This window comes from Etheostoma spectabile, chromosome 11, assembly GCF_008692095.1.
Source record: "Etheostoma spectabile isolate EspeVRDwgs_2016 chromosome 11, UIUC_Espe_1.0, whole genome shotgun sequence".
Taxonomy (NCBI): Eukaryota; Metazoa; Chordata; class Actinopteri; order Perciformes; family Percidae; genus Etheostoma; species Etheostoma spectabile.
In genome coordinates this window covers 10121287-10148135 of record NC_045743.1, presented here as the reverse complement: position 1 = coordinate 10148135, position 26849 = coordinate 10121287, and the positions used below count along the sequence as shown (strand labels likewise).

General features: G+C 39.1%; 2 protein-coding genes across 2 annotated transcripts; one reads left to right on the top strand and one right to left on the bottom strand.

The window, feature by feature from the left end:
- Positions 1-108: 108 nt before the first annotated feature.
- Positions 109-2672, top strand: upp2 (uridine phosphorylase 2). Its single transcript, XM_032529837.1, has 7 exons — positions 109-370; positions 530-644; positions 743-901; positions 1034-1148; positions 1285-1494; positions 1623-1769; positions 1912-2672. The coding sequence occupies exons 1-7, from the start codon at positions 318-320 to the stop codon at positions 2052-2054; spliced, it is 942 nt and encodes a 313-aa protein (XP_032385728.1). The 5' UTR covers positions 109-317; the 3' UTR covers positions 2055-2672.
- Positions 2278-26749, bottom strand: LOC116698069 (coiled-coil domain-containing protein 148). Its single transcript, XM_032529835.1, is given in 16 exon segments — positions 2278-3724; positions 5175-5309; positions 5478-5595; positions 6879-6997; positions 7807-7850; positions 7853-7946; positions 15407-15613; positions 18352-18490; positions 18940-19121; positions 19302-19397; positions 20646-20797; positions 20915-21006; positions 23224-23327; positions 26030-26151; positions 26540-26628; positions 26711-26749. Coding segments are annotated over 15 exon segments (1803 nt in total). The 5' UTR covers positions 26595-26628; positions 26711-26749; the 3' UTR covers positions 2278-3580.
- Between the last annotated feature and the right edge of the window lie 100 nt (positions 26750-26849).

Here is a 26849-nt window from a genome sequence, read left to right as displayed (position 1 = left end):
ATGCCAGTGTCAGAGGTTATCTCAGTGTTCTTTGGGAAAGGTGTCATAACACGTTAGTTATTGAACAGCTTCAGATGGTTTTCTTTTTAAAGGTGAGCTGGTTCTGTTTGTTTAGGGCTGGTGGATGTTTCTATGAGAGGACAGGTGCTACTCCTCTCTCTGGAACCAATCAGTAGCAGGGCCAACTACAGCTATATCAGCTCTGCAGTCTGACGTAGCTCTTATTTAGAAACAGCTGCATCGAGTATTTGGAGGTTTTATTGAAGAACAACTTTTGAAGACATTTTATATTTAATTTTAAAGTGTCTCTTTCAGTCATGGCATTGCTTTTACTTAACCATATGGGGAATGACCAGAATGAGTATATCAAGTAAGTATTTAAGAATATAAACTAAGTTTATAATTGACGATTTCTTTTTTTTGCTATTCAAAATCCAATGTAATTGTGTTTGCTAATCCATCCAGAGCACTTAGGATGTAATTGAGTGATCTGTCCCTTTATTAATAAGCTGTACTATATTGCTCGTAGACAACACGTCCAAGTGAAAAATCCTTACTTGGACACCATGGAGGAGGATATTCTCTACCATTTCAGCTTGAGCACCAAGACTCACAACCTCCCAGAAATGTTTGGAGATATTAAGGTTTGTGAAATGCTAATACAAAAAAAACAAAAATTTGGGGTTTAGAATTTCAAAAGCCACAAAACATAATTAATTAGTCGTCTCTCTATTTCCTATAGTTTGTGTGTGTTGGAGGCAGCGCAAATCGTATGAAGGCTTTCGCCCAGTTTATCCACCAGGAGCTGGAACTGCCTGGGAACCCAGAGGAAGTCAGAGATATCTGTGAGGGAACTGATCGCTACTGCATGTATAAAGTAGGACCAGTGCTTTCTTTAAGTGTAAGTACTACAGAACAATGACATATACTGTTCTTGTAGGCTTTATTTATACTGGCTGGTGCTTCACATATTGCATTGCTGGTTTAATAATCACTATTTTCAAAGTAATGTCTATCTTGATCTTGTGTCCAGCACGGCATGGGCGTCCCTTCCATCTCCATCATGCTGCATGAGCTCATCAAACTGCTGCACCACGCTCAGTGCAGTGATGTGGTCCTGATTCGCCTTGGTACATCCGGTGGAGTCGGTGAGAACACTGCATTTTTTGTTTTGAAAGTGTTAGAAAACGTATCAAAAGGGAGCTTTCCCCAAATTACTACTTTATCCTGGCAATGACTCTAAAACAAAATAAATTTTAAATTTCTGCCTGGTGTCGCCTCTAGGTCTGGCTCCAGGGACGGTGGTGGTCACGAATAAAGCAGTGGACTACTCCTTCTGTCCCCAGTTTGAGCAGGTGGTTTTGGGTAAAGTCATTACCAGGAGCACTGAGCTGGATGAGGGAGTGGCCAATGAGCTTCTGCAGTGCTCTGCCGAGCTTAAAAGGTTTCCTACAATAATTGGAAACACCATGTGCACCCATGACTTCTATGAAGGTATAAACCACATCACATGCCAAGGTTGTTTCTGATCATATTTGTACATCAATTTCAATTACAGAGAACTTTAACATGTCAAAACTATTGGTCAAGTAGTGACAAATGCTGTGCCTGTGTTTCTCTAGGTCAAGGCCGACTCGATGGTGCTCTTTGCTCATTCTCTCATGAAGAAAAACTAGAGTATCTAAAGAAAGCTTATGAGGCCGGAGTGAGGAATATTGAAATGGAGTCCACTGTATTTGCTGCTATGTGCCGTGTCTGTGGCGTTAAAGGTATAGTTTAAAAATGTAGTACATTCTGTACAGGGGCACATCTTATTGATGGCTTTGAAAATACAATCTTGCTTTTACAACACATCTACTAGACCTACTTTGATGTGTACAGTGTGACTGATGATCTCATTTCTCTCTCCAGCGGCTGTGGTCTGTGTTGCATTGCTGAACCGCTTTGAGGGAGACCAGATCACCTCGCCCCATGATGTTTTGGTGGAGTACCAGCAGAGACCTCAAGTCCTGGTGTCCCACTTTATCAAGAAACGCCTGGGACACATTGTCTAAGACCCCTACATCTCCCATCCTATCCCAGCCCCAGACTCTCAAGTGTGTATATAGCTGATATGTGGATATGTATATATACTGTACTTAACATGTTAATATGTGTGTAAGACACTTATTTAAAACATTGTTAAAATGTTTAAGATTTCAGTGATGAAGCTAAAATATTAAGTATGTTGCATATGTACTGTATATGTTAGTATGTACAGTATTGTATCTTTTAATATTTAACACTGTTATTTATGTAAGGTAATATTAATTTTCTAAAGATAGTGTACTGTATGTTGATTTTAATATTTGACTTACACTTACAAAAATTGTTGGGTTATTAGCAAGTTGGTAAAATGATCAATGGAGGTTTGCAATCTATCAGCCGCCTCTAGTTATAAAGGTTTTTCCTCCTATATGCTTGTTATATGGGAAGTATTAGTCCTTAGTGATTTCCCTCTTGATACAAGAAGATGAAGTGGGCCTTCCTACAATATATTTCAGTGATGAATGTGTTATCAGATGACTACAGGCATTCATTACATTTAGTTGCTTCTGCCACACAAGCGTGTTTATTTACTTCCTGAAAGTAACATAAGCGGTCAATAAATATTGATAAATGTGCAGAGGTGATTTGTTTGAGGTACATGTATATCATTTCCCAGTGATACTGTATGACACTGTATATCTCATTAGATGCTGTAGAATACATAACAATATCAATAAAAGTCAATAATAGTAATTGCATTGGGTCACTTGGTGGTCAATACTGTAGGTACTGTATTTCAGTTGACTTTGTGAGCACAGCAGCTGTTGTTCCAAACAATGTGATCTGTCCAATGATTCTTACATATGCAGCTTATTCAAATGTATTATTTCCATTTGGTAATATTGGTATCTTCCACCTTCCAGCAGACTACTTGGCTGCCATTAAGGAATTGATGCCACTTAATTTCCTTTAGCTAAACTTACAAAAATCAAATCAATTCTATAAACCAGGGATCTAGAACTACTAACCATAGAACTACTAATTCATACCCTCATATTTTTACACCTAGACTAAGCTCTGCAATGATCTTTTACCTTTCGCCAGGTTGACTAAATCCAGCTGTATATCACAAACCAAACCAACTCTTAAATCCATTCATGGGCCTCCATAAAGCAATGAACAGACTTCAAGATACTGCTTGTCACATACAAGGCCCTTCATTGTCTTCCACCTTTATTCATCTCTGAACTCTATACCACCTCTGGGTCACTGAGATCATTTAACCAAGGTCTCTTATTCATAGCCTACTCACTCCTCAAATCCAAGGATGACTGCGCTTTTGCCATTAGGGTCCTTTCTGTTTATAGCTGTATGTGTATGTGTCTTATTTTTCTGCATCTGTATCCTATGAAGCACTTAGTTTTAAAAGGTGATATATTAATAAAATCATACTTACTTACATACTTCCTGATTAACGTACTCACATTCAATATAACGCTCAATACCAGAACAAGATTTGGACTTTATAATGTGATCCCAAACAAGCCCCAGGTCAGAATTTGAGGGTAGATTTGGTATCTCTTCTCGGTGGTTTAGGAGGTGTGATAACAGACAGGACCTCTTTGGCATACTGACTGTGGTGCAGACCAGCCTCCCGCAGAGCCTGCTCAACCCGCACTCTAGGATCAGAAACAATCTGGGAAACAGAAAATCCACAGTAAATAATATATATCCAGCTGTTTCCCACTAGATCACACTCACTATGTTACCAGTTAGTTTTTTTCGGTATGCATTTAATGCTTAAAACAAGAGTATTCACCAATCATTCACAGTGTTGGTGTGAAGGAGAAGATTTGCACAGTTTTACAATCATTAGTCATTGCCTGTGTGATGACAAAACCACACACACACATACACAAACAAACTACTGGACACTGATTAACGGGGTGGCCTTGAGACCAAAGCTGTGTAGTCTCTCTCTTGAGTGGGCAGCCAACTATCTTGCATAACTGTCCTGCACTGCATGGGTCACTGGCAGGGGCGGATTGAAACAAAAATTCAGCCCTGGCACTGTAGCCACACCCGCCCACATTACCACGCCCGTGTAGCCCCACCCACGAACACGTAGACCTGTTATTTTTTAAAGAGCACACGTTTATAACAAACTAACGCATGCTGCCTATTTATGCTGTTAGTATGCTGTTACTGTCATTCTCTACAGTATGTCGTTCTTTGTGTTATCACTGTCAGTCTGTTCAATTGTCTGTGTTTCTCTCTGTTGACAGTGTATATATTGTGTAATTGACCACCACAGTTCATTTGAACATGTGAACCGTGGATTAATTGCAGTTTAAACTACATGGTGTAAACCTAACCTCTACGTGAATGGGGCACAGCAAAAAGACAGAGCAGAACGACGCTGCTTGTTTAGGGTTTTTATGCGTACCCCTAGGCCTACACTTCACATCAGGCTTTAAAACCAAAAACCCAGAATTAGACTACTGTTTAAGTCTACAACAAGACGTTTACAACCGGTAATGAAACAAATGAAGTCTCATATTAATACTGGTTCCGGCCGTGCGGACGGACGGACAGCAGTCAGAGCTCGGGGAAACTCTGCGCCCGTCAGCACCTGCTTCTCGCTGCGCAGCCGCTCCCCCAGAGTTACCTCTGATTGGGTCGGTTGGCCCATCTCGGGACCAGGCCGACCGTTGCCGACTGGCCAAATGCTTAGCATTTATTATTATTATTATTATTATTATTAGTAGTAGTAGTATTATTATTATTAGTATTATTATTAGTATTAGTAGTAGTAGTAGTATTAATATAATTATTGTAATTATTATACTTGTAGTGAAAACGCAATGGAAGCCCATCCTATGCGCTGTTGGCCTGTAAAGACAATTTATTGGTTTATTAAAAAAAAAAAGGTCCGGCCCCTCTGGCATTTGCCGCACTTGCCAGATGGCACTGGTCAGTCTCACCCAAGATGAAACAAAAGATTCTGTAAATGGCTGACTATCATCAAGGAAACTGGGGAAAGTGGCCTTGTGGGTTTACAATATGAAGAGCATAGGTAAGGAGCTTGGGGTAAATGAATATGCAGCTGTGAAGCTTATAGGAGAGTAGATGTTGTTATGTCTCACCTGTGTGTCTGTGTACGTGTTAATACTGAAGAGAGGCCTTTGGAGATCAAACTCCTTCATGTGTACGTGTCGACTCCTCCAAGCCTCTGTATCTGCCATCATCCTCTCTGGATCTGCCTCTGCCCTAACCCCAACCTATAATAAATAGAAAAATAAAATGTAATTTAGTGAAAACATAACATTTTCTTTTTACTTACCATTAGGTGGCAGTGATCTCAACTCATAAGTCGTCCCTTGTGGGTCATTTCAAGTGACAGAGAAAATCAGAGTAGTAGAAAGAGCTAAGCGCAGATAAGGACCCACCTGGTTTCTGAGATCTTCCAGACGATTCTGTTTCTCTTCCTCTTCTCTCTGCCGTTCAAGCTCCTGCGCCTCTCTCTCCTCCCTTCTCCGCTGCAATATATCTGCCCGAAACTGAACCCTAGGGGGAGCACAGACATCAGACCTAAACAGCCCCTCTCCTTCCTCTGCATCCACCACAACCACCAATGCCTATCACTCCAAACAGCAGGCCTGCGGGCTGTGGAGGGTTTTATGGAGCAGCCAGAGAACAGCCCCATAACCCATCATTTGTTTTTATCTATTCCTCAGCCCCCCAATAAATCCTATTGTCATTCCTGATTGAGTTAATTCTCATGGCCAATGTCACCACCAATAACTGATATTAATGCAAGTCTCTGTGAGCGTCTGCAAAGAATTGCTAACCAAAGAATTGCTAACCAATAATTACAAACAAATAATAATAACAATAACAAATTAATTTAGGATCCGGCTGAAATGTAAGTGTAACTACACCCAACAGTGAAGTAGTGACGCACTCTGGCAAATACTCTAACGTATATACAGCAAGGTGAGATGTTAAACCATTGGAGGTATATACATTTAAACTGAGTGATATATTAAAACCTAAGACTCCATGTTTTTGATGGCTGCACCATACCATCTGATGGAAATAAATTCCAAATTAAGTTCTGTGAGTTTGAACATTGTTTGGCTGCACAAAATGTTTTTATAATGATGGTAGGTGCGGCAAAAGTAAAATTCACCCTCAGATGTGTTTATATAGCCTGTAATGTTCAGTGTAATCCAGGAGGTATTTTGACGTAAGGGGCTGTTTCTCAGTCTTCTTTATGCTGTCTTTTGGTTGAAGGGATTTTCAAGGAATTTAGTTTTGTACTTCCATAACGTTGGGTGACTCACAATGGAGTGTTTGAAATATTTATTGTCAAATTGAAGCAGCGGAGGTAGAGATGTCCTGACTTTAGTGTGTGTCAACCTAAAAGTGCCAACTAATAACATCTTTTTATCAGTCCCTCTACACCTCCACTTTGTGATGAAGACCTTCTGTACTTGTAGTCTTGAAGCCCACGCTCAGATAACCTTGATGACATCACCAGGGTAGTTCAAACTTGACAAAGCTTTTGCAGAGCCACAGAGGACACAACTGCTTTTATAGGCAGAGTAGTGCTCCCTATGACCAGTAAATTGAGCTTGATACAGCAGAGTGTCGCGTTAATAATGGATATTAGCTACATTAATACAAAACATAAACATGTAGTTTATCTGTTATTGTAAGAGGTTTTAAGTCCATAAGCAAAAAGGTAAATGCATGTCATGTCATGCTTGTAAAATTCTTAGGTTTCTGGACTTTTCATCAACTCTTTTAGCATCTCTTTGAAACCTCCCAAAAGGTGCAACACGCACCTCTCTTTATCTCGCCTTGCCTGTTCCTCCATGACGCTCCTCAGGTTAGCAAGTCTCTCCTGATCCCTCTGCTCCAGCATCTCTCTCCTTTTCTGCTGTTTTAAATAAAACTGCCTGACCTGGGGGAAAAAACAACAATTTACAAAAAGTAACGACAAAAAGTTAACAACAGCCGCAAGAACAATAGTCACACTACAACTAATTTGACTTCTACAGAACTCTTAGGATTGTCATGTCCTATTGATTGTGACAGAGTAGGTATCAGATAAGTGTAATTAGAAAGAATGAGATAATATTTTATTGTCTGTTAGACTATTAAATTATATGGAATCCAATGCAGCCTAAATGCTTTCATTAATCAGAGAGTGTCTTACTCTCTCTCACACACACACACGCGCACACACACACACGCGCACACACACACACGCACACACACACACACACACACACACACACACACACACACACACACACACACACATTGTGGAGCTGTTGTACCTGTGAGGACAATAAATAAATTAATGATTAGTTTTATCAAAAGGCGGCCATTTATCGAAACCCCCTATAATATAGTTATAGGCAATATGGTTTTATTTTATACAGATCTCCTAAAAGGATTATGTGTTTTTATTTATCTAATGTAAACAAGTTATTTGTATATATATATATATATATATATATATATATATATATATATATATATATACAGTATATGGAGAACGCTTATACATGATTTTATTTAAATTTGGTTTGATCAGAACAAGTTTTTACAAAACCCAATTTATCCATGGTAACACATGCATGAGTGAAATCATGCAAATGGAAATTTATTTGTGATTGTACACATTCATATGCATAAATGTTGATATTAAGCAATTGCTGCAAGAAGAAACTGATGCATTCATTGTGATGGTGTGAGGATGTTTACTTTTTCTTTGTGCTGGGATCTGATGGCAGCCTCCTTCTCCTGTCCCTTTTTAGCCTCATCTCTTCCTCCTCTTGTTGTCTAGCAGCTATAGCTGCCTCCAGCTTTGCCACCTCCCCCTGCTGGGCCCGCCACTGGTGCAGCTACAAACACACATGCAAATACACACCAGGGAGAAACAAAAAGCAGATTATTGTCTGTTAACAGCTGTCCTGAAAGAATCACTCACAGGGAGACAACCAACTGAGCCCCACTGCCATTGTGCCAACATGTGGCATAAACTTTGGAAGAGGTCTTCCTTTCACACTTTGTGTTACCCAATGGGAGGACCCATCAAAGCCCTGAATTATTAAGAAAACCTTTGTGTTTGAGCCCAATAAATATAACTTATTCTAGTGAGGAGAGCGCTATCTATATCCTGCAACTTCGGACAGGTAAACATAATTCTCAAAAGTCAATAACCTACATGCCCAGTGAAATTAGTTGAAGAAGGCTCTGGAGCGCAAATCAAAACAGCGGCTGAGTAAGTCAGTTTAACACAACACACCCCTCTTACGTAGGAAAGTATACACTTATCCAGAAAAGCACAGTTCTCATTATTGCATTAAATGCATTATGCAGGGAGAAGTGACCAATACCATTAATGTTACGAGCTAGGTTAGCCTTTAGTAGCTGTTCCTTTGCCTTGTAACATTGCAACAACATATCTCCAAAATATCAATACAATTTTAATAAACAAAGAAAAGCAACTTAATGACATTTGATTTTTGCCATTATTAAATTGCGTTTTGAAGGGCCTATGAAACTGTGTGTAAACTTGTTTTTAAATATGGTAATCACCAAACATGGTGATACATTGTCTGACAGAAAATGTACAAATATTTCTGTTGTAAGTGTTCATGTGCTTGCAGAGAAAGCAATCTTCACTCACCTAGAAATCTGGAACAGACGGTCTCTCACACACACAGACACACACACAGTCACACAAACACACACACACACACACACACACACACAACACACACACAACCACACACACACACCACACACACACACACACACACACACACTTGCTGGGGGAGTGAGTGACAGGTTCGTTATGAAGCAGCCCCTCTACAGCATGCTGGGTATTTGAGTGTTGCATTCACACCGGGCAGAGAGATTCACAGATCTATCCGCAAAGAGCTTAGGAATCCCCGACGGAATTAACTGCAAATTAACATGGCCTCACACACATTAGCACCAGCGGTATCATCAAGTCAATCATACTTGATGTCCGCCTGAGAAAAAGCAGCAGCTGTGTGTTTGAGAGAGGACTTTAAACAATCCAGCCTCTAATCCACTCCTGCCAGTGTTGAAGCTGGAGATGCAACATGCTTCTTTAGAAATCAACTTGTTATCTCATGCAGACATTTGGGGCTCTATTTTCCTGAAATTGGGGTCAATATGCAATTTTTGTTACCAGAAGAGCAATCCTTATGACTGAGTAATGATGGTGACAGCATTGTGTCAATATTTGTCCTGCTACATATGACTGTTTTCCAGTGGTCTTGCAATGTCCATTTGTCCTGCTGCTTTTTCATTTGTACCAGGTGTTAGTATGTAATGTTCACCTGTTGGTGTTGATTCCAATATTGCCTTGTTTAATATAATCTTGTAATGGTGAAAGGTCACAGTGATGATTCCAATGAGTACAAGTGTTGCCTAGAGCAAAGCACCAGACCTACACAAAACGTCAATAGCACATTCGAGTTTCAAAATCAATTTAAACGATGGCTACAAAACTGGTTTAGTGTGCAGCAGTAGCAGTTAGTGTTATTTTCGGCCTGAGGAAAAAGTACCTATAGTGTGTAAAACAAACCATATAAAGACATGAGCAATTGTAATGTTATGTTCAATGAATGTTTAGGCTTAAAGTTTAGTAATTACTGCACAGAACTGAAATGTTTTTCTACTCAGCACATATAAGTGGTTTAAACACAATTTTAAAATATCCACATTTTGGGGTGTCCTAAAGCCTGGGGTCCAATGTAAAAGCCCTGGTTTGAGTCCAGCTGGGAGCCTTTGTTGCATATAAATCCCTGTCTCTTTTCTTCGCTTCCTCAGAAAATGAAATTAAAGAAGCTTTGTTTTTGCTTTGTTTTTAAAATACAAAAAAACAAGCTCACATAATTAAACTATCCATCAAACTCCAGTCTGGCCCAGATAAGATGTTTGATGCTTGGAACCTTGAGAGATGAGGTGTGTAAACAACCTGGTGGTTGAGTCTGTAAAGCAAATCATTTGAGAAAGACCAAAGCAAAAGTTACAGACTGATGCAAAGACTAGCAAAAGTTACAGACTAACTAATGCAACAGTCTAAAGTGCTATTGCAGTGGTCATAGAACAACCGGAAATGTATCGTTATAGCTTGTGAACACTGTATGAGCTACAGTAGCTGATTGTATTTTGTATGTCTTCCTTGTTTAGACAGAGATGAAAAGGCATATTAGGGAGCACAAAAGAGAATAAAATGATTATTATGTACAGTCTATGGTAATTTGTCAATGGAATCACATTTTCTGTGAATTCAAAAGGAAATGGAACGCCATTATTTTTTATGGCTGCACAAAAACAACTGCAGAGATGTCAGAATAACAAAAGAATGATAGCCTTTTAATCTGCACACTGCAGCCCGCTCAAAACCTTTGTTAATATAACTGTACAGTTATCTTGATGTCTTCTGTTTGTTCTCTTCAGCCGTCATAACTTTCCATTGCAGGTCCTTTAATGACAAATTTTAGCTATACTATAACAGATGAGTGAAACAAATTGGGTATGGGCGTGTGCTTATCTTGAACCAATATCATTGCTGTGAATTAGAGCAGCAAACTGGAGAAATTGAGTGGTGTATTTATAAGAACAGCACCACTCCTCCATATGTGGCACCACTCTACTGTGTGACATTAATGGCACGTGAGATTTACTAAATCTTTAAAGGGACAAGAACTAATCTCCGATAAGAGATGAGAAAAAGGAAACTATGCAATTATCTTTGTATTTCCACAGCTGGCACAATAAGAATTTTCCTGAGGTCCATAACCGGAACATCACTTTGCAGAGGAAAATTATACATATTCGAGCAATTAACTCTTCAGAGTTGTCACTTGAAACACTGTGTGGCCCACGCACTGTCTCAACTACTGAGACTCTACCGTGTCCATTCGACCCCCAGAGGATGAAGAGTTGTACTTGTTAGTCACTAACACTTAGTGACAGGGGAGCTGCTAACACAGAGTGCCTAAACAATACACTGATTCCTGCAGGAAGGCTACTCAGATCACCCCGGCATACGTTCATCTGTAACAGTGCTGTTATAGTATAGAACAGTATCACATATTAAACTATTGTATAGTATACTATAGTATAGTATAGTATATACTTTGTATATTGCAAATTACTATGGAGAACAGGAAATGAAAATTGAGATTTTTCAATAAAAGAAAGCCATAAAAATCTTTCTTCTTTCCATTGTTGTGTTGCTTGTCCTATTGGGCTGCTCATCCCTTTCCCACCTGAGCACGTTGCAATAATCTGTCATCCCTCCAGGCTTTATTTACTAATGCGGAAAACACAATCGCTCATCAAAGATGCCTGGGAGTGAGATGTAAGGGGGAGGCAAAATGAAAGCAAGGACTGTATAAAAGGCTTGAATGAACAGTAACACTAACATCAATGCCAGCTCCTTACAGCAGCCAGAACACTACAGAACAAACAGCTGATGATTCGAGAAGAAGAGTCTGTCTATCAGTGATAAATTAGAATGAATATATCATGCATTAAAACTAGTTATCTTATTATCCATTTAATTTTACTTTTTACAATTCACACATTCTACAATTATAATCCTTTATATCACCTCTGGAGCTCATTTTGAAATGGAACAACAGTTTTTTGCTCAGTAATGTCATCTGTGGCCAGACACATGAATCCAGCCAGCCATCTTTGCATGGCCATCTGTGTTTCTCTGGAAGAAGCTGTGGTCTGTGTGACAGCCTTGCCCTTTCCAAAACAGAAGGGTACAAGCTCACTTTGAAATCAATTACCCTGGATTTCCTCCCACTGCATGTCCCTCAGAAGAGAGCTGGCAGCACACATCCTTGCTCCCTATCACGAGGTCAGAACCAGACCAACACTGACCAAAAATTGTCCAAAATCGGCTCTCATCTGAACCCATGGAGCTGTTGCAAGAAGGTGTCTCTAAGATTAGTTTATTTAGGACCATATTCTAGACCAGTGGTTCCAAACCTTTTTTGTCTAACATACCAGCCCCATCAGATCAATTGAAGTACCCCTTCCCTGGCACAATTAAATAGATTATGAAATAATAATAAACTGAGTGTATCAGTTATATAAAAGTAGAAAGCCTATGGTTCCTTTATTTTCTTTGTATAACCAAATTACAATATAATTAAGCTAATTGGACTGTTTATTCATTACTTTTAGCTAACTATATTTGTAACTGTTTATCCATTACTTTAAGCTAACTATTTTAAACGTTTACGTTACGTTAAGTCATACATTACTTCTATGCCTAACTAATATATACAGTAGATACTGTGTATATATATACATATATATATATATATAACTAATTAACTAGTTCATTTGAACTGTTTATTAATAACTTTTACTTAACTATGTACATTATTTATCCATAATTTAACCATCACTACTCATTACATTTATCTAACTATTTCAAGTGTTTATCCATTACTTTAGCTACCTAGTTAATTTGAACTGTTGATTCATTAATTTTATTTAACTACATAAATTCTTTATCCATATTTAGCTATTACTATTTAGGTACTAATTACTATATAGCTACTAATTACTTTTAGCGAACAATTTGAATTGTTTTTTTATCTTTTTATCCAATCATTTTAGGTGCCAAATCAACTGTTACTAGTAGTTGATTCTGGTTTACATGAATAGTTTATCCATTTACTCATTATACTGTAGCTAACTATTTCAACTTCTTATCCATTACTTTTAGTTATTTTAACGCTTTCACACTTAGTATTTCTACTTCTCCGCTCACTTGCTCACTGGTTTTCCCAAACTCTCTATTGCAACAGAACAGGTGATGTTACAGTTGACTCAGGTGGGCAGCTTACTGAGCCACACCATAATCACACCAATTGGTAATGCTATTTGGCTGTTTATTTTCCTCCCTAGCACAAATATGAGGATATATTTTTCAATAAAATCACACAATTTTTTTTCTTGAGTTGGGTTTAAGTTAATTAGTTGCACTTTTTAAATAACCCCTGGCAACTGCAGAAATGTCCCATGAAATACAAAATACATCATGCAGAAAAAGTTAAACAACTGAGGATCAACTGCTCTTAAATGATGGCTCATGATGGTGACCATAAAATATAAATGTTGATAGATTTAGAGGTGGCCTGCCAGCTGTATTGCACCAGCCTTTTAAAAACAAATAGTAAAAAAGGAATGACATTTAGAGTAGAAATGGAGTTGATCTTAAGGGATGTAAATGACTCCCAGAGTTGGGAGAATTGCTTGGGTCAGAGGTAGCAGCTGCAGAAAACAAAAGCGTTAAAGAAGCAAATGCAACAGGAGGAGAATCCATCTTGTCTCACCGCTGTGTCGCTGTGCTGGGATGATAAAGGCAGTGGAAAAAAAGATTGGATGCAAACTATGGACTCAAATACGTGCACACTCACTGCATAAACTAAAATCCTGGATGTGGAAAAGTCATGGGAATGAAAATGCCTGGTTGATTTTATTTTTCATTTTGTTTCAGAGACCTATAAAACAAACTCAGAAATGTGTTTGCTATAGTCAGAGGCGTGTAGTTTATGTTCTGCTGCAGATGTACCTATCCTGAAAGTTAAAGGTCCTTGTTGTTCAAATAATACAGTAAACATTAGCTTGAATGTACATACTGCTGTCTTGAATAACATATTACACCATTTTTAAAACGTATAATGTCTGCAATCTGCAAGCTGTTGATTATCTGAGCATTTGAATTCCACGAGTTATAACCTGCAGCAGCACAAGTTAAACTAGACTTTCACTGTGGGAAAACACACTACAATTTATGTTTTTATATAGTTACTTATGGCTACATGGAAATTAAACATTAATATAATTTTTTTAAGACAGGGGTTACTGGCCAAGCTGATCTTTCATTGTGAAAACATTTGAACATTCAAGAGAAAAAAAACTCAATTTTTACTATATCCACTCCAAAGCCAAGCAACATGCCCTTCACTATCTTCTCCCTTGTGCCTAGCTCACAGCTATGCATGTTTAGTAGCGTAATGCCACTTGAGATTGCACGTACTTGAGTACAGCACATGTCTCCTTGAAGATGAGGCAGAAACATTCATATATAAAAAATAAAATCTATTGTCCGGTTCTTCCAATCCAGCCTTTGTTTTAGGTTAAGAGAGAGATTTTGGTGCCAGGCATCAGGTATGCTGTGGTAAATCAGAGTGTTATTGTTTACAAGTTGCACAGTCAGGTGCAGCTTGTGAAATAAAGAGACAATTTTGCAGGCTTGCTAGAAAATTAAATAATAACAATAAAATAAGACAGGAGAGAATTCTAAATGGGGGGAAAATGTACTGTAAGTGTGACACAGATGTGAAAAATCAATTATTGCACAAGACAAGTGGTACAGGGAGGGGAGTTACCCCAATGACTGGCATGTTGTGTTCCTATGTCTAAACATGGGCGCCTCAGAGAATTAGGCTTGTTAGTCTGTTAGTTCACAACATACTCAACTTGACCTGCCATCCATGTTCTTCCCATACAGTGGAATATGTGGTTAATGGGATGGTATCACCGCAGAGTGAGAACATGAAAAATCCACAGGAAGCAAGCATAGGACCTTGTTCCTGCAAACATTGTGCTTCCCCGTTTTGTGATATGTCCTGGACTCAGCGATGATGGCCCACAAAAACAATACCTCAGTATTTTAGTGACTCTGCACTATGGCAGGCAGGCTAAGAAAATTCAATTTGTCCAGCAAAAACATGGATTTGCTCACATGAGTACTAGTTTGTTGTGTGAATGTGAACCAGTACCCCTCAGAAACAGAAACATCATGTTTGCAAGACCATCCTTGTTAGCTTGTTTGCATTCACAGCCCATCCCAAGTGGCAGCCTGGCGTAATATGCAGCCTCGTCAGCAGATATACTGTACGCAAGAAGGCAGTCAGACACTACTGTCTGTCTGTTCCCTCACAACTATCACATTTACACGTGACGGTTGGAAAAGGATAGAGGAAAGGATATAAAGGATGTTAAATATATACTAGAAACTAGCTGAGTTATGTCCACTCCAACAGTAGATGTGAGTGACTGAGCCTTATAAATAAGAATGGCAGATAAATCGACCACAGGCAGCTCATACTGGGTAAGTTGCAGACGTATACTATTAAAAGTTATACATTCACATGATGAAGGGATTACAAATGGGTAGTAGGCACAAAACGTAGCATAATTACTACCTAAAAAGTGCTGTCCAATAAAGTCGGAAATGTTTCTGAAATGTGACAGCTCCTGGTGTTAAGATATACCAGACACTAACCTTCTCTCTTAGATCCAAGCAGATGTTCTGCTGGTGCTGGCGGCCTCTGTGGAGCTCCAGCTCCTCCTGGTGGGCATGTCTCGCCTCCTGCAGGGTGACCAGGGCTCTGGCCAGCAGCTCATCCTGGTCCCGCTGACACTGCTTGGTCACCACTTCTAGCTGTGCCTGGGTGAAGCGCTGCCAGTCCCACACACGTTCATGTTCCATCTGGAAGAACAACATGCACAGAGAAGTTAGTGTTTGCACATGGGATGGGGTGACTCAAAGGCATTACTGAATATCTTAGTTAGACAAGTTGATTAGTTATTCTAAGCAATAAAAAAACCATCACCTAAGACAAAAATTGAAAGATTAATAAGAAAGAAACGGTGTGCAAGGTCTAAGTACTGCAGTCCAAAGAACAACACTGCTGTGTTATACATAGTTGTGCAAAACTGATCACACACAAGCAGGAATCCACAAAACCCCTACATGTTATACTGTCCATAATAATTGCAGCAGAACCATAGGGAAAACTCTGTGTCAGATCTGGCTCTGCTGGTGTATAAAATGCACCTTCTCTCTTGGCTGTGAAACGTCCTAAAGGAAAATGGTTCCTTTCTGGGTGAGGGCTGCTTGTAGCTATTCATCATTGTGTCATCACTCACAGAGGCTGCATCACTTGGCTGCTTCATTGGAACAGAGGGAATGATATTCATCTTTGGGCTAATAGCGGCTTACTGACGGTGGGAAGGCATTAGACGGCTGACTGGTTTTATTGAAAATGAGTGATCTGACAGACCTGCCAACGGAACAGAAGTGCCAGAGGCATTCAAGCAAATCCTGTTTATTAATGTGCAACTTTAGAACTTAAGAAAGATCCGCCCTTAGTTCTTAACTTTTTATGGTCCTCTACTTCACTACCCTTGCCTTCCTTGTGTTGTTGTGAGTGACCATGAACACAGTATGTGTATACGTACATGCTTGTGTTCACACATGCACTTTAGCCAAAAAATCAGATACAGTATGTATGTGTAACCATCCACTGCACTGTGTCTGCAGTGCACACTTAAAGTGCCACTACATTTAGTTTTGCTGCTGCATCCACATTCCCTCTGCAGAGTGCTGTCTCCTTGAGGACTCAGTCACACAAAGAAGAAAATAAACCTGGCTGCCCACATTCACTCAGAAAAGGTAAGAAGTATAAATTATTTCCACTATGGCCATGGAAACATTATGAGGGCATTACTAAAAATTGCCTCTTACTTTTTATGAGAGAACATCAAAGAGTAAGTCATAATAGACAACAAAAAGCCCCATCCAGCAGAGGGAGATGTCCTTTCTAAGTTAGCTGGAGCACCAGCATCTGATATTGAAACTGAGAGACAAGTTCAACTTAAGGTCAGCAAAAGGAACACAGAAACTCCACAAACTTCAATAAAATTCAGTCTAAAGAGGCTTTTTGCTGAGATGATGAGTGATATGTAGTTGGATGCAGTAGCAGGTCTAATAAAATAATAAACAAAAGCCATTTTAAGCATAAAGTAAAACTCCTAAACCATCTCTTGAAAAATTGTTCTTAATCTTACCTGCCAAAATGGGAGAATGTTCAAAACAGCAGACACCGCAAGCAATTGAAGAAAATATGGGAGCTGATTTATCACCAAGGCTCTTACATTGTTAAACTGCACAAACCCTTTAACAGTGGTAATATGTCACACCTGCTATGAAACAGAGCTGCTGTATCTTGCATTAGAATTTAAAGAAGACGAAAGAAGCAACAAGAAATAATGCTATCATCCTGAAATGACTGCACACAGATAGAACTAAATGGCCGGTGAGCAAATATTAATACTCAAACTGGAGCAGCCTTCAACACTGAGGTAAAAAACAAAACAAAATAAAAGCTTAGAGCTAAGACTCTGTTGTAACAAAGTAATTAACGTACTAACTATAGAATTTCCAATTGACCCATATGTCTGCAAGAGCAATGGGAATTATTTTTCCCACAACAAATACAAGGAAAATATCTGCCCAAAGCAGACTGCTGCTAAAAAGACAGGGTTCATTTTTCAATTCATTTTTAATGGAGCCAAACATGTACAGGCTCAGCTAGGTTCAACTGGGAGACCATCCTTTAAACTTACTAAATATTCTAATCAATGTCATACATGTTCACTTAAGATACAGAAAATGCCAAAAAAAAGCCTTTAACACTGACATCAGAATAGCATATATGTGCACTTAATCAGTGGGGTTTCAGCAATTCAATCTATAATTCACACTGATTACCCACTGCACGCAAACCATCTTAATTATGACTAATAGCTGAATTAGGTGAAGTTAGCACCACAGCAACTCTGGGTCTGTTAAGAAAGACTGTTGAGAAATCTCTCCTTCTTGCAGCCCCCCCCAACCCACAATAAAAAAAGACAGAACGATTACAGCTAAATGCAGCACTCAGCTGGAACTGATATGAGGACAGGTCTCTTGTTGCGGGTAAGGGAGGAGAGCACGCGGCTGGCGGTTGTCATGGTGATGCTTGACAGTGGCGTGAGCAAGTTGGCCACTGTGGGTGACATGGCACATCCGGCAGCGTGTTGAGCGGCTTATTGTCCAGGCTTATCTGTGTGTCTCTCTGCTCAGTTCAGGCTACTGAGCAACATTGATCAGGGAGCCTGGGACTCACACTGCAGGGATGCTTCAGACTGGGGAAGGTACTTACATTAGATGTGTGTGTGTGGTGGTGTGTGGTGTGTGTGTGTGTGTGTGTGTGTGTGTGTGTGTGTGTGTGTGTTTTCAGGTGTGTGAATGCATTGTACACAGCACTGCATGTACAATGTCCAAGGCCAAGACAGACCAGTGTGTGCATGCATTCTGTATTTTACTGTACATGCATCAAATCTTCTCTATTTCAGTAGGCAACTAAATCAATTTTCTTTTTTTCAAAAGGTAAAAGTACTGACCAGCTCTTGTCTAGTTGTCTTAGGAAAGAGTCTTTGCAGCATGTCCATTGAGAGTGCTCTGTGGTTGGGTATGTCATGAGTGTACTGAGACAAAGTGAACTGGAAGCATTGGTGGTCATCTGAACACCAACCACAGAACCTGAAACAGATTCCAGCCCAGAAAATATATATTATCATAAAGGAAAATAAATAATACTGTGACACTATGTTAATCTTCATTTGTTTCACATCATTTTCAAGGCATACATATTAATAAATTTAATCCTACTCATAGAAGCAAACAGTGTGATATAGAGGCCATATGGAAAATTGGGAGACATTGATATAATCAACCTCCTGATGAGAAAGACTTGTCTATTTCAACAGCTTGCTTCTGGGAGTGAAAGGACTGTGCTTCTTTCATCTTGATCTGCCCAGCTAGATTTGAGCGCTACCTATACTTGTAATAATCTTGATCCTGATACTATCAAGGTTGCCCAATTCCATATTAGCTGCCAAATTGCTAGAACTTTCTCATTCAATCGATATGTAAGAACTTAGAATTATAAGAAGAAGCCAAGCTTAATTTTCAGTTGTCCTTAGGCCTACCTGTCGATTCTCTGCAGTTGATCTTGCAGACTTTGTAGCCTGCTCTCGTAGCATTCTGACAGGGAGTGGAAGGCCTGGATCAGGGAGGCCTTTAGCTCTGGGTAAGGGCAATCTGAGTCCAAAACCAACTCTGGTATGTATTCTACGTTTACCAGATTATCTGAAGTACTCATTAGATATTTCTGCGGAGGACAATATGACCATCTTTGAAGATAAATATTGAACTGTTTAGACAATGTTGAATGATTTGCTTTGGAGACATACTGTAGCGATCACTACTTAAATTCAAGTGTAAGCTATAATACAGACTGGAAATTGGTGTTTTAATGAAGGAGATCTAGAACCAGCAGTGAGAAACATACCTCCAAGCAAAGGCCAATGATCTCCTCCTCCAAGGCCAGGTACTCTGCATGAAGTTTTGCAGTTATGTCATCTTGCTGGTCCTTCACAAAGTTTATCTGGTGATTCAAGGATAACAAAAACATCAAATAAGTAACTGCTTATTTCTCAAGATGAAAATATCTAGATGTACGGATGTATAAATAGTGTATGGTGTCAAAATAATTCACAATCTTTAACACCCAGTAACATGGCGTGGGTTACATTTTCGATTCCCTTTTATAAAGTAGAGCTTAACAAAGTGCCTTTTTTTATTCAGGCACTTTTTGGTTTATTTAAAATACTCGGTATGGAAGTGCTTATATATGGAACATGAAAAGGATCTCTCTCTCTGATTTGTTGTAAGTCAGAGAGTGAAGTTATCATACCGTGTTAAAATAAAAAATAGAGAAAATTGAAAAAAGGAAAAAAAGCTGAGGCATCTTGTGTGTGAGGGGGGTGCGAGGGAATGTCCTATTTTGCCCATGCAATCAGGTAGGGGCTGTGGTCCAGCAAGAGGTTTTTTCATTGTGTCTGTCTATCCTAGGTTTCTCATCTTGTCTGTTTCTTCTATTTTTTTTATTGCGTCTGTCTCTTCTAGGTTTCTCATTGCATCTGTCTATCCTAGGTTTTTTATTGCGTTTATCTCTTTTAGGTTTCTCATTGCGTCTGTCTATCCTAGGTTCCTTATCGTGTCTGTCTCTTCTAGGTTTCTCATTGCGTCTGTCTATCCTAGGTTTCTCATTGTGTCTGTCTCTTCTAGGTTTCTCATTGCGTCTGTCTATCCTAGGTTTCTCATTGTGTCTGCCTCTTCTAGGTTTCTCATTGCGTCTGTCTATCCTCAATCAAAATGGCTGGCAGACGGTTCATTCCAAGGATAGTCTGTCGTTAAAGACCCCTGCTTACTCCTTAATCTCGCCATCATGTCTAGAGCTTCAAAAGATCATCTGAGAGTCAAAAGCAGACTTGGTGACTTAGGGACTGTGTGGATATCTAACAAAAAAAAAGGATTAATGGACAATGAATATGACTCTGTGTGCAAGCTGAGATCATTGTGTGAACAAACAGGAGAGTTTAAACTTCTGTTGGATATGCAGGACAGACTCTTTTGGTACCTGCAGAGTGAGCGCAGCCAAGATTTGGAGTGCACTAACGGGATAAAACACTCCACATAAGCTGTAAAATGCAAGTTTTCTTAAAAGCTGAACCATTTTTTTTTTTAACCAGGTTTAAACAACTTCTGCTAGCTTTCTACAAGTAGAGCTATTTTATCAAAGTCACTGTAAATATTCAAGACATGTCTATTTGATGTCACATAGATACAGTACCTGTTGTATTACTTGTTCCCAGTTTGATCGATGAGCAGTGAGCTGCTGGTGTTGTACTTCACTCAGTCTGAAGCACAGGTCATCCTTGAGCTGATGAACAGGCTCCACCGTTGCTATCCTGAATGCCTCCCGCTCCCTCTTTAGGAGAAGCCCTATGCCCAAAACAGACATACAAGGAGCACACATATTGGTATAATAATTTTAAACAGCAGAGATTGAAGGAGAGACAATCACCAATGCTTTATTTGAAAATGGTTAGTCTTGTTTACCATATTCTTGAAGCAAGAAGATGGCAGTATCTGTTCTACCATTTGGTCTGATCTGCTCTAGAAAGTCATGGATGTCTTTCTCCGCCTTCTCCCTGTTTCATGAGAGAAAGAGGAAGCTGTGTAAATACCACCACATTAGATCATTTATCCACCAATTAACATTAACATTATTCAACATTACATAACTTGCAAAGCCAACAAGATGGCCAATTTGGTTTAAATGTTTGCTGGGGGAAAAAGAGCATAAAAGACAAAAAACCCTTTTAATTCTAGGGCACATGAAAAGCTAATGTTAGCTAGGAATATTGCTAAGTTAACAAATTAGCCTACAATACCTACTATAACAACAGCAACAATCAATTATGCACGATAATACAGCTCTGAGTTGACCTATCTCCTTATTGAATACACAAAACCAGTGGTGGAAGAAATACAAGTAAATATTTATAAGTATTAGCATTAAAATATTTTAAAATAAAATATACTTAAAGATGCTCTAAGAGATGTTTGGGGATGTTACTTCTTGTTGACGTTCTAAGTATTTTCAAACAAAACAAGAATAGCGCTCCCCTCCCTCCTCCTCATCCCGTCCCCTACCCCTCCCTTCCGCACACTAACCCCCCCAACCCCCAAATCCTTCTTGTTGGTTACTGGCTGGAACGCTGGAACACTGTTTGTGTATGGTTTGTGGTGCAGGTGGGCACAGTTTGTTTTTGTTGCTGTTTATAGACCCTGGGCTGTCTAGAGCACTTTTAAACTGTGCCCACATGCACCACAAAGCATACACAAACAGTGTTCCAGCATTCAAGTCAATAACCGACAAGAAGCAATGGGGGAGTGGGTTGGGGGGAGGGGGGGGGGGGTTAATGCATAGAAGCACAGAAGGGAGGGGGAGGGGACGGTATAAGCAAGTATTACGTCAACAAGAAGTAACGTCTCCCAACATTGCTTAGAGCACCTTTAGGTACCAAAATTAAAAGCACTCATTATGCAAATTGTCCCAATACAGAATAATATATATAATCAATAGATAAAAGTGATTGATGCATCAACGTGTGAGCGTCACTGTAACTTTGCAGCTGGTAAACTTTGACATCTCTCCATTCAGTGCATGTACAGGTACTGAGCATGTGTGTGTAATTCAGGCCTTTGTGTAATGTGTGTAAAAACAAAAGAGTGTAAATTGTAATTTCCCCTTGTGTGACTAATAAAGGATACATTATATTAGTATTATTATTATTATTGAGGTGGGGCTTTTGTTTGTTTTTTAAGATTATTTTTTGGGCATTTTCGGCCTTTACTTTTGACAGGACAGCTGAAGACATGAAAGGGGAGAGAGAAAGGGGGAATGACATGCAGCAAAGGGCCGTAGGTCGGAGTGGAAACCAGGCCCGCTGCGTTGAGGAATAAACCTCTATATATGGGCGCCTGCTCTACCAACTGGCCTATCTGGGCGCCCAAGGTGGGGTTAATTTTTCTTAATTCACTGCTTGGGAGTATATTTTGTATCAATAATATGAATCTTTAAATTATCTAGTGACTAAACATGTGAGATAAATGTAGTAAAGTAGAAGTATAAAGTAGCATTAAATTGAATAACACAAATAAAGTACTAGTGCATCAAAATAGTGCTTACTTAAATGCATGTATTTAGATACTTTACACCACTACATACTACTGCCATGATTTAAGAGATTTAAAAAAAAAAAAAGTAACCATAGAGATGTACTTGCCTATTTGACCATTTGACAAGGTGGCTTTTGAATCCCATGGTATTTTAACTACATATATGCTTGGAGAGTTGCGAGCAGTGGCACATCTTTATGACTAGGCTCATTACTGAGGTTCATGCTTGTGTACATCATTAACCTTGGGTGGCTCAGACACAGTCATTACGCAGCCAAACAAGCTGCACCCCAGAGCTAGCGCTGCCCTTCTCACTTCACAAGGCATGACACCGCTGGGGCCCCACACTTCTGCCTCAGCTCACAAGGGAGTGTTTCTCCACTCAGTATCCTACACTGTCCCCGCACAGCTCAAACCCTCCACTTCTTCCTGTTTCTCACCCTTTATTCAATGTCATCATCACTGCATGAATCAGCTTAAATCTTCCTCCTTTTCTCTTCTTGTTTTCTCCCTCATACATTTTTCTCTTTGGGCTTACTATTGTCCCCCCTCTTTACACCCTATTTTTTCATGCAGAGTCCTGTCTGGGCTCAACGGAGCTTAAGTAGAACGGTTGCGTGGTGTAATAGCAGATCCAGAAAACTGCAGCAGATAATGACAGGGAGTAATAGGGGTGCTCTTACTCAGCTTTTTGCAGCCTGGGGCACTCTCTGCTCCACACCTGTCTGTGCTGCCGTAACATGGAGCTCTCCTTGGTTGCCTTGGCTGCACAACGAGTCTTCTGAACCTATAAGACAGGGGTAAGAACAAACACTGGAACTAGAATAAGCTCTGAAAAAACAAATCGCCATGTTTTCTTTTAAATACACTTTAGTCATGACATTTATTTCCTCCTACAAATAATTAACTTCATCTGGACAAACCTGGATCTGGATTACTTTCATGCATCAATTATCTGGACCATTTTATAACATCGGAAAAGCATAAGAAAAATGATGTTGCGAGGATGGTGAAACATAAAATAGGTGATCCTATTTGTATTTTATAAACATGAATAAGTTCCCTTCCTCTCTGCACATCAGGGATGTTATTATACAGGCATTTGTTTTAGCATTTGTTAGCATTATTGTGTCTGTGAGAGGCTCATGAACTTAGGTAATTCAACCAAAACAGTATCACTGTCAAAGCATGAAAGCAAAATAAACAGCAGCAAATTAAAAATAATCAAATAGAAACATGCGTGTCACGCATGAGGCATGTTGTTAGGAGAAAAGGGGGAGGTGGAAGTCTTAATCTACTCTCATTTGTTTTCCTTTTTCATCATGAAAGAACAAGGCCCTCCTTTAGAGCGCTCTCTGTGCAGTCATTTTTTGTCTTGTATCAGTGTTTTTATACACAGGCCACTGGCTCAGATAATTGTACAAATAATATCTCACATAACTAATATGTGAGTACAAGCTATTTCATATTAATAGGAAATCAAAAAAGGAGTTAGGGTGGTGATTTGTGACTGTCAACCTGTGTGTCAAGTTGCTGCTGCTGGTGTTGCAAAAGAAAATCGGAAACTTGTGGTGCTCTGAATTGAATTGAGGTCATCCCATGTCAGGTGATTTTAATTTGCATTGGCTATCTAATAAACTAAACAGAGCTGAAGAGCTTAACAGACAGCTGATTTCTAGTTTCTAATAAAACAATAATATCCACTCTTATTGATCACATATGTTCTATTAAACCACAGAGTGTCGAGTCAGACTCCCATTCACATCTTACCCAGGAAAAAAAAGAAATCTGCATTCTAGTGATTACAAAGAAATCTATGCATCATCATCATATTTTTGCCCTTGCACTTTGTAATGCACATTTTCATGTATATGACACCATTTACTATCTCATTTAATATGTCATCTCTTAATCCAAACCTTGCAGATTAACAGTCTGATTTTGATGCTTTTTTGATATCTCTTATCAGTCAACAACTTTGACACTAATAAAAATATGTATGGTAATTTCAAAATCCCTGACATAACAGTCCCAAATTGAAAAATGCAGAGTTGAAAGTCAAAATAAAATTTTATAGCAACAACTTATGGTGCTCATGTGCTATTTAGAACCATGATACAAGAAACAATCATGTCTGTAGTTTACTATGAGATATTGTGTAAATGTTGTCTGTTAAATACCAGTAAAAAAACTTAAAAGAAAAACACATGTTACTGAAAACATTAACAATGACTATGTTATATTGTTCACTCTTCTACTACTTCTTGCATTGTGGGATGGTAACATAGAGTATTGTTCCTACCATATACAATGCGTTTTTTTGTTCCATGTTGGGAATTTTTCAGGACACTATATCAAACATACAATTCTTACCCAGAATTTAAAAATAAAATGTCGGAGGGTAAATATAATGCATTAATTTTGTGATTTCGCTCACAGAACCAGGCCCCTGAAACTTCAGCATCTAAATGGAATTTGTCAATAATTCATTTCATTATTTATACCAGAGCTTTTCCTACTGTGACATGTCAAAATTTATTCCAAGGAAAAGAACCATTGTATCTCAATGAAAAGTTGGAAGTAAGAGAATTGGGCAAAAGAAATTGTTGTTTTTATGTATTTGTACAGTGCTGCTGTGGAAAATAAAATCTTATCAAAGGGCAACATTTTTAATGTTTTAGTAACTACTAATGCTGTTGGTTCCTTCCTGCAGAGCAAAAAATTATCCCATGCTTGAGGGGAATCATGGTCATATATTTATCCTCTGTCACATCACCAGCGGGAGATGCTCAGAAAGCCTGCCTTTCAGCAGGGCAAACACATGTGAACATAGCTGGTCTTATCTGGGTTATGCAGAGCGCTGGGTTGGAAGGAGCCACAGGCAACCGTAATACTAAAAGGCTTCTGCCACAGTTTACCAATTAAAATACCGCAGGTCTAACAGCCTTATCTCCATTGCCCCTAGCATTAACTTTTTGCTCTTCTCAGAGTCGGATGACTATGAACTTCAAACTGTTTTATATAAACCCTGGGCAGCCAAATGAATATTCAAGAAACTGGCAATGTTATTATGTATGACAGTGACATTGCTGCTTTGTTTCATGTTGTTGGACAAACTGTAAAGGTTATGCAATGCCTGTTTTCATGTGAAAGGAAATCCCTTTATGGGACATACGGGATAGTAGGTGGTGTGTAAGAGAGTGGAAAGAAAGATAAACAAACAGAAAGAAATGACACATACTATTTACCATTATTGGAGACATGCTGTTTTATCACCTCACATTAAAATCATGTTATCACCAGTTCAAATTCTTTCTGTGGTGGCTCATGAGGACTCTCTGGAAAAAAACATTTTCTATCATTGTGTTGCTGCACGTTTGTATTAATTTGCAGTTAAATCACCATGTTATTAAATGTAACAGAAATGGATTTTATAATAACATTGCTGTTTTAAGCCCAGGCACAATATTGATAACAACCGAACTTTACCTTTAATCCAATTAGATCAGACTCCAGGCGTTTGGCATCAACAATAGCTTGTAGTCTTTTGTATTCAGCCGGTTTGTACTTTGAGCTGCCAAGACCATTTTTCATCCGCACTGTCAGTTTTTCTGCATGGATGAAAGCAAATGATGTGGTTGAATTAGGATCATTAGAATTGTTGAAAACTCATCACTTTTAATGTCTGAAGTAAAGTCCTTATGCTGACATCAGCTAAGCAAGAAATAGAGGTAAAGACAAAGGAATAGCACCAGTTGAGCGCTAATGGGTTGTATGGGTAATCCCTACAATCCTGCATGAGGGTAGGGGGTAGCAGTATTTTTGAGTAGTTCAGCTGTGACTCAAAGAGGCAGGTGAATAAACACAAGCAATGCTGCCTCTGACAAAAGCATCAAAGACTTGACAGTATCTGGAGAATTCAACATTGGGACTTGAGGTCAAATCTGTTCAACAGATGAATGGGCCACTATGTTGCAGACCCAGTTTCTGCTGACTTACCCACATCTTCTGCTCTGTAGTTTGTAATGAATGTATGCAGAACCCTTCCACTCATCACTGCTGAGCTCAATTTGTATGCACTACAGTGCCTGCAAAAAAAAGGCTTCAATAACTAAATGTGAACAATACAGAGATTGTCCAAAGAGTTTTGATAAAAAGACAACATTTCACCTGCACAAGTGCCTGGCTTCACTAGGGTCATTCCAATGATTAGCAGGAGACTACAAGCCAAAAGCATTAAAGCCCATCAAAATACCAAACTTGCTCAAAAATCATTGGACTCTCACAAGTTTTAGTGTTTTCGAGGGGA

Coding starts and splice junctions, on each gene's coding strand:
- upp2 (XM_032529837.1), top strand. CDS start 318: ATGGCATTGCTTTTACTTAACCATATGGGGAATGACCAGAATGAGTAT. Junction 371..529: donor GACCAGAATGAGTATATCAA/GTAAGTATTTAA, acceptor TATTGCTCGTAG/ACAACACGTCCAAGTGAAAA. Junction 902..1,033: donor GACCAGTGCTTTCTTTAAGT/GTAAGTACTACA, acceptor TCTTGTGTCCAG/CACGGCATGGGCGTCCCTTC.